General features: G+C 48.0%; 1 protein-coding gene across 1 annotated transcript in view; it reads left to right on the top strand.

The window, feature by feature from the left end:
- The first annotated feature begins 3790 nt into the window (after window positions 1-3790).
- Window positions 3791-8404, top strand: part of LOC129694312 (proline-rich transmembrane protein 1-like) — a 44099-nt gene continuing 39485 nt past the window's right edge. Inside the window, exon 1 of the mRNA XM_055631015.1 lies at window positions 3791-3939. Coding sequence (XP_055486990.1) covers window positions 3921-3939 — 19 coding nt within the window. The 5' untranslated portion in view covers window positions 3791-3920. The remainder of the gene's footprint in view (window positions 3940-8404) is intronic.

Here is an 8404-nt window from a genome sequence, read left to right as displayed (position 1 = left end):
ACCTGCAACCTCCGACAACCACCTGCAACCTCCGGGAACCGCACGGGAACCTTGGGTGGGGCGCAAAGTCTCCAGAGGTTTCCGTTCAGGTTTCCTAAGGGGGGCAGGGGCATAACTGGGCGGGTCAGGCAGCATCTCTGGAGAAAAGAGAATGGCGAGGTTTTCTCGGGATTCGAGGGGATGAGATACAAACTTAACAGGGACAACCCTGAATTGTTGTCGAGTTTCATTTACTTGTGAATGAGGTGAAGTGAAAATAATTTGCTGCATGCTAACCAATCAGCTGAAATACTATACACCGAACCATCCACAGTGTACAGATACATGATAAAGGGAATAATGTTCAGTGCAGGGGAAGTCCAGTAAAGTCTGATTAAATATAGTCCAAGGGTCTCCAATGAGATGTTGGGCTTGTACCCTCTGGAATTTAGAAGGATGAGAGGGCATCTTATTGAAACATATAAGATTATTAAGGCTTTGGACACGCTGGAGGCAGGAAACATGTTCCCGATGGAAGTCCAGAACCAGGGGCTACACAGTTTAAGAATAATGGATAAGCCATTTAGAATGTAGATGAGGAAACACTTCTTCACACAGAGAGTGGTGAGCCTGTGGAATACTCTGGCTCAGAGGGCGGTGCAGGTTGGTTCTCTCGATGCTTTCAATGGAGAGTTCGATAGAGCTCTTAAAGGTAGCAAAGTCGGGGGAGAATGGGGAGAAGGCAGAAACAAGGCAGGAACGGGGTACTGATTGTGGATGATCAGCCATGATCACATTAAATGGCGGTGCTGGCTCGAAGGGCCGAATGGCCTACTCCTGCACCTATTGTCTATTGTCTATTGTATAGTAGCTCAGGGCCGCTCTCCAGATATGCAGGGTAATGGGGTAAAGTTATCACACAGAGAGTATTTTTTCACAGAGAGCAGTAGGCGCATTGGCCTTTTAGCCCAGCCCATGGATATGCAGGGAATGGCGTGCTATGGATTGCATGCAGGCAGAGCAGGCTAGATACAGTATTTTGGGCATGGTGTTCATTGTGGACCGAAGGGCCTGTTCCAGTGGTGTGCTGTTCCATATTACACAATAGGTGCAGGAGGAGGCCATTCGGCCCTTCGAGCCAGCACCGCCATTCAATGTGATCATGGCTGGTCATCCCCAATCAGTACACCGTTCCTGCCTTCTCCCCCATATCCCCTGACTCCGCTATCTTTATGAGCCCTATCTAGTTCTCTCTTAAAAGTATCCAGAGAACCGGCCTCCACCGCCTTCTGAGGCAGAGAATTCCAGAGACTCACAATTCTCTGTGAGAAACATTCGGTGTTCTAGGTCAATAAACGAGGGCACAGGTTAAATGTAATTGTTGGTAAAATGGAAAGCGATTGAAATTAGGATTATTTTCTCAACAAGAGATGGCGCGCTCTGGAATTCACTGCCTGAAAGAGTCGACATGACAAAAAAAAGCACCTTAAAATTTGAAAAAAAGTACAGATGGGTCGCGAGCCGACAATGTGGGGAATTGACAGCTGGGGAGAGATTTGACCCAGAAGTTCATAAGGCACAGAAGCAGAATTAGGTCATTCAGCCCATCAAGTCTACTCTGCCATTCAACCTTAAACAATATACAATAGACAATAGGTGCAGGAGGAGGCCATTCGGCCCTTCGAGCCAGCACTGCCATTCAATGTGATCATGGCTGATCATCCCCAATCAGTACCCCGTTCCTGCCTTCTCCCCATATCCCCTGACTTCACTATTTTCAAGAGCCCCACCTAGCTCTCTCTTGAAAGTATCCAGAGAACCGGCCTCCACCGCTCTCCGAGGCAGAGAATTCCACATTCACAACTCTCTGTGAGAAAAAGTGTTTCCTCATCTTCGTTCTAATTGGCTTACCCCTTATTCTTAAACTGTGGCACCCAGGTTCTGGACTCCCCCAACATCGGGAACATGTTTCCTGCCTCTAGCCTGTCCAAACCCTTAACAATTTTATTGTTGTTCTATTGAACTGCATTTCCTGTCTCCACTTTGTAATCTTTGACATCCTTCCTAATCAAAATCACATCAAAATCCGCCTCAAAAATACCCATTCTTGGCCTCAACAGCCGCTGTGTCAATAAATTCCCCTGATTCACCGCCCTCTGGCTAAAGAAATTCCTCCTCATATCCATTTTGAAGGGGTGTCCTTTTATTCTGAGGTGCTTTTTGTCCCCTTATTCCGAGAACCATATAACCATATAACCATATAACAATTACAGCACGGAAACAGGCCATCTCGGCCCTTCTAGTCCGTACCGAACATTTTCTCTCACCTAGTCCCATCTACCTGCACTCAGACCATAACCCCCCATTCCTTTCCCGTCCATATACCTATCCAATTATTTTTAAATGATAAAATCGAACCTGCCTCCACCACTTCCACTGGAAGCTCATTCCACACCGCTACCACTCTCTGAGTAAAGAAGTTCCCCCTCATGTTAACCCTAAACTTCTGTCCCTTTATTCTCAAGTCATGTCCTCTTGTTTGAATCTTCCCTACTCTCAATGGGAAAAGCTTATCCACGTCAACTCTGTCTATCCCTCTCATCATTTTAAAGACCTCTATCAAGTCCCCCCTTAACGTTCTGCGCTCCAAAGAATAAATACCTATCTTGTTCAACCTTTTTTCTGTAACTTAGTTGCTGAAACCCAGGCAACATTCTAGTAAATCTCCTCTGTACTCTCTCTATTTTGTTGACATCTTTCCTATAATTAGGTGACCAGAATTGTACACCATACTCCAGAATTGGTCTCACCAATGCCTTGTACAATTTTAACATTACATCCCAAATTCTATACTCAATGCTCTGATTTATAAAGGCCAGCACGCCAAAAGCTTTCTTTACCACTCTATCTACACCCTATCTACACGAGATTCCATTAGTTTACGGTTCTAGACTATCCCATTACCGGAAACATAATTTCCACCTATATATAGGTCTTGCGTTATCCGGCGATGACCGGCATCTGCGAAGGTCGACAAAAATGCTGGAGAAACTCATCGGGTTAGGCAGCATCTATGGAGCATCTATTCCTTTCGCTCCACAGATGCTGCCTCACCCGCTGAGTTTCTCCAGCATTTCTGTCTACCTTCGATTTTCCAGCATCTGCAGTTCTTTCCTAAACACCAGTGTCTGCGGTTTAGTTTAGTTTAGAGGTACAGCACGGAAACAGGCCCTTCGGCTCCCGGAGTCCGCGCCGACAGTAATCCCGCACAAGCTAATTAACCTACAAACCTGCTCGTGGAGACTCGTGGTGGCACGGACAAACTCCGTGCAGGCAGCACCCTTGGTCAGGATCGAACCCGGGTCCCTGGCGCCGTGAGGCAGCAACTCTACCGCTGCGTCACCAGAGAAATCGGATGTCCATGTTTGGGGGCTATCAGGGGCGGGATGGGCTGTAAATTTGCCCGATGCTCAGTTGAAGAGAGCAGTTAAGGCAAGCCAGCAAACTCTGGCCTGTTTCGAAAGAACAGCGAAACGTGAGATCCATTGATCTAACCAGAGTAAGAAAGGGTTAACATTTGAACAAGTTCACTTGCGCCCTCCACCGCCTGGTTGACGCAAGGTAATTACTAAGCGTAGAGGCAAATTGATAAAAGCTCCCCAGCAGACAGCCTCGTCTCATCGTGATCCACTTCCTTGCCTCTCTCTCTCTCCCTCTCCATCTTTCGGTGTCGATGATTCTTCTACCCTTCCCAATCTCGGTCTGAGCCCCCCTCTCCGCACGCTGCCCCCCTCTTGCACCCCCCCCCCCCCCCCCCCCCCCCCCCTCTCGCCGCGGATTTGTCGTTGCAGCGTTGTTGATGTTGAGAGGCTCGCAGTTCATTCCCCACACGGCGATCTCCGCTTCACCTCCCGCGGCATCGCTCTCCGCTCACCCGCAAGATGGCAACAGAAAAACAAGGTAGGCAGGTTTCCTCATCGCCCTCCTCCGCGTATGAACAGCGGGCTTTTGTACAGAAAGGCCAGCCATCAACCCTCTGTGTTATATGGCATAGCCAGTTCCAGGGGGAATATCTCGGCTGCTTATCGATCTGCAGCAGATTTTATACCCGCGCTGTTGTGTTGGCTTTACAATGGAATACGTTGCAGATCAGTTGCACCGGGATAATGAGACATCCATAACAGATACACTGCTGCAGATTCAGACTGCAACATCTCCCCTGCCTTTGATAGCGAGTGTTTGTGTACCGCGTTTCAATAGGGGAGTTGAGTTGTGGGGAGTTTGGGGGAGGGGGGGGAGGTTGGGGGGGGGGGGGGGGGGGGGGGGGGGGGTGGGGTATGTGGAGAGGAAACGAGATCAGTATCTTTCAGCGCCTCTGGTTTTAACAATAGTTGGATTTTGACACTTCGGCGAATTGTACGTCGGCGGAAAGGAATAGATTGAAGCCACAGGGCACGGAATTCTTCACGGTGCCATTACATTCGCCGTTTCGTGACTGTGTATGGTGCAGGGTGTAAACTAGAAGCGTGCAGAGCAGGGGGGGGGGGGGGGGGGGGGGGGGGGGGGGGGGGGGGGGGGGGGGGGGGGGGGGGGGGGGCAGCACAAACACACACACACACACACACTGGCCCTCGGGTCGCGGGCGCCTGGATAACAAAGAGTTTTCATCGCCAGGCGGAATGTGCAGGGTAGTCGGCGAGAGGAATTGTATTCAAGGGGAACGTCCACCTTACTCATCAGCGATATTTCACCTGTCCGGAACCCCCGTCACATAATTAGGCCATATCTATCTATCTATCATCTATCATCTATCTATCTATCTATCTATCTATCTATCTATCTATCTATCTATCTATCTATCTATCTATCTATCTATCTATCTATCTATCTATCTATCTATCTATCATCTCCCATTCTCTTGCAATCAACCTGCCTGCCAATTTATTTATTTACCCCCCCCCCCCCCCCCACCTCTCTCTATCAGTTTGATTCTCTATATCCCTTTCGCTTTCTCTCTCTCTCTCTTCATCTCTCTCTCTCTCTCTATCTCTCTCTCTCTCTCTCTCTCTCTCTCTCTCTCTCTCTCTCTCTCTCTCTCTCTCTCTCTCTCTCTCTCTCTCTCTCTCTCTCTCTCTCTCGCTCTCTCTCTCTCTCTCTCTCTCTCTCTCTCTCTCTCTCTCTCTCTCTCTCCTTCTCTCTCCCCCCTCTCTCTCTCTCTCTCTCTCTCTCTCTCTCTCTCTCTCTCTCTCTCTCTCTCTCTCCTATCACATTAAGCTTTGCCGGAGATTGAAGCTGTGCTGACAGTGGGAGGGTAATTTGCTCCAAACCCTGCTCGAGGGGAAGTGAAATGACTGTTTCACGACCAATGCAGGCAACTACTTCCTCAGCAGCGCTGGGCAGAGCTGCCCGTGGACAAATTAATCGAGTTACATGTTGACCCCACAATAAGATCACAGGAAGATGTGGGGTGGTCTTGTAGAGGGTGCACACAATCACAAGAGTAATACATCTGGCTGATGCACAGAGTCTCTTGTCCAGGGTAAGGGAATCAAGAACGAGAGGACATGCCTAGGTTTAAGGTGAAGGGGAAAAGATTTAATAGGAATCTGAGGAGTGAATTGTTCACACAAGTGGTGGTGGGTATATGGAATCAGCTGCCAGAAGAGGTAGTTGAGGCAGGGACTATTTAACAAACATTTGGACAGATCAATAGGTGGAAGACCCACACGGTAACAGGGAGAATGTCAAGTCAAGTCGTCAAGTCAAGTCAAGTTTATTTGTCACATACACATACGAGATGTGCAGTGAAATGAAAGTGGCAATGCTCGCGGAACAACAAAACAACCAAACAAATTATAAACACAATCATAACACACATATTATTTTACATAATAAATAATAGAAGGAAAAACGTTCTGTACAGTTAGTCCCTGGTGAGAAAGGCGTTTACAGTCCGAATTGCCTCTGGGAAGAAACTCCTTCTCAACCTCTCCGTTCTCACTGCGTGGCAACGGAGGCGTTTGCCTGACCGTAGCGGCTGGAACAGTCCGTTGCAGGGGTGGAAGAGGTCTCTCATGATTTTGTTTGCTCTGGAGTTGCACCTCCTGTTGTACAAACTCTGCACAGACAGCCCTCGATGTCAGGATCGAACCCGGGTATCAGGCGCTGTAAGACAGCAACTCTACCGCTGCGCCACCGCGCTGCCATCAAACACACATGACCAGGTCTTCGTTTCTTCCTCTTCTCAAGCCCCTTGCTCCTCCAGGGAGCAGATGCCATTGGCAAATGTCCTCCACCTCACTCGGGTGTTGGCAGTTCTATCGAGATTTCCCCAGTTGAGCCCACTCTCAGACCCATCTGGCTGGACATCTCTTCTCCAACTGTTCCCGGGGCCACCTCTTTTCCTTTGTCCTTGAATTCCACAGATTCCATTTCAGGGGCTGGCCGGGTGATATTTGTGGCAGGTTTTCCTGAGGGTGTGTCCAACCCAACTCCATTTGCTCCTACGAATTTGTAAGACAATGGGCTCCTGACTTGTTCTTTTCCACAGACCCACATTGGATTATGTGGGCTTTCATTCTCTTGTTGCTGGTTTTTGAAGGTAGAGAAGAGGCGAGAGTTGATGAGTTCCCATGGAGTTATGGGCTCCCATACTTGACAAGGTATACCGATAAAAATGATTTCGAAGGATCTGCACCAAACATGGGCAAGTAGGATTAGTTCAAGTTCAAGTTCAAGTGAGTTTATTGTCATGTGTCCCTGTATAGGACAATGACATACTTGCTTTGCTTCAGCACACAGAAAATGGTAGGCATTTAAACAAAACAGATCAGTGTGTCCATATACCATAATATAAATATATACACACATGAAGAAATAAACTGATAAAGTGCAAATAACAGAAAATGGGTTATTAATAATCAGAGTTTTGTCCGAGCCAGGTTTAATAGCCTGATGGCTGTGGGGAAATAGCTATTCCTGAACCTGGTTGTTGCAGTCTTCAGGCTCCTGTACCTTCTACATGAAGGTAGCAGGGAGATCAGTGTGTGGCCAGGATGGTGTGGGTCTTTGATGATGCTGCCAGCCTTTTTAAGGCAGCGACTGCGATAAATCCCCTCGATGGAAGGAAGGTCAGAGCCGATGATGGACGATGATGGACGATGAGTTGGGCTGAAGGGCCTGTTTCCACGATGCCTCAACGCTCTTTAACCTAGTCAACTCTTGGTGTATCATCCTAAACATGGCTGTTCAACAAAACACAATTTCCCCACTCCTGAAATCATTGTTTTGCTTACTCCAGCACTCTGTGTGTTTTGTGTGACACAGTCAGCTATTCGCTCTACACATGACAATAATGAACTAAACTAAACTTCAACCAATTTCAATAGGAGTCTTTTATGAATCCTGACAGAGAAAAATAAATCCATTAGCCTGTGGGCATCAATGATTTAAAATATAGTCAGCGTACTGAGTACTCTATGCAACAAATATATAAGTTGCGGGAAGGAACTGCAGATGCTGGTTTAAACCGAAGATAGACACGAAATTCTGGAGTAACTCAGTGGGACAGGCAGCATCTCAGGAGAGAAGGAATGGGTGTCGTTTCGGGTCAATAGACAATAGATGCAGGAGTAGAGGCCATTCGACCCTTCAAGCCAGCACCGCCATTCAATGTGATCATGGCTGATCATCCCCAATCAGTACCACGTTCCAGCCTTCTCCCCATATCCCCTGACTCCGCTATCTTTAAGAGCCCTATCTAGCTCTCTCTTGAAAGTATCCAGAGAACCGGCTTCTGAGGCAGAGAATTCCACAGACTCACAACTCCCTGTGAGAAAAAGTGTTTCCTCGTCTCCGTTCTAAATGGCTTACCCCTTATTCTTAAACTGTGGCCCCTGGTTCTGGACTCCCCCAACATCGGGAACATGTTTCCTGCCTCTAGCGTGTCCAAACCCTTAATAATCTTACATGTATCAATGAGACCTCCTCTCATCCTTCTAAACTCCAGAGTGTACAAGCCCAGCCGCTCCATTCTCTCAGCATATGACAGTCCCGCCATCCCGGGAATTAACCTGGTGAACCTACGCTGCACGCCGAGACCTTTCTACGACGAGACCTACCTAAGTCGAGACCCTTCTTCACACTGATGTCAGGGGGGTGGGCGGGACAGAGATAAAATGTAGTCGGGGACAGTCAGACTGGTGGGAGAACTGGGAAGGGGAGAGGGTGGAGAGAGAGGGAAAGCAAGGGTTACTTGAAGTTGGAGAAGTCAATGTTCATACCGCTGGGGTGTAAACTACCCAAGCGAGATATGAGGTGCTGCTCCTCCAATTTGCTCTGATGAAGGGTCAGACATGAAGAAGGGTCTCGGAACAAACCGTCACTCATTCCTTCTATGCAGATTTATATGAGTGGGTTTTATTAG

This window comes from Leucoraja erinacea, unplaced genomic scaffold (genome assembly GCF_028641065.1).
Source record: "Leucoraja erinacea ecotype New England unplaced genomic scaffold, Leri_hhj_1 Leri_616S, whole genome shotgun sequence".
Classification (NCBI taxonomy): domain Eukaryota; kingdom Metazoa; phylum Chordata; class Chondrichthyes; order Rajiformes; family Rajidae; genus Leucoraja; species Leucoraja erinaceus.
Note: the sequence above shows the minus strand (reverse complement) of the source record. Positions and strands in the feature narration are given on the sequence as shown.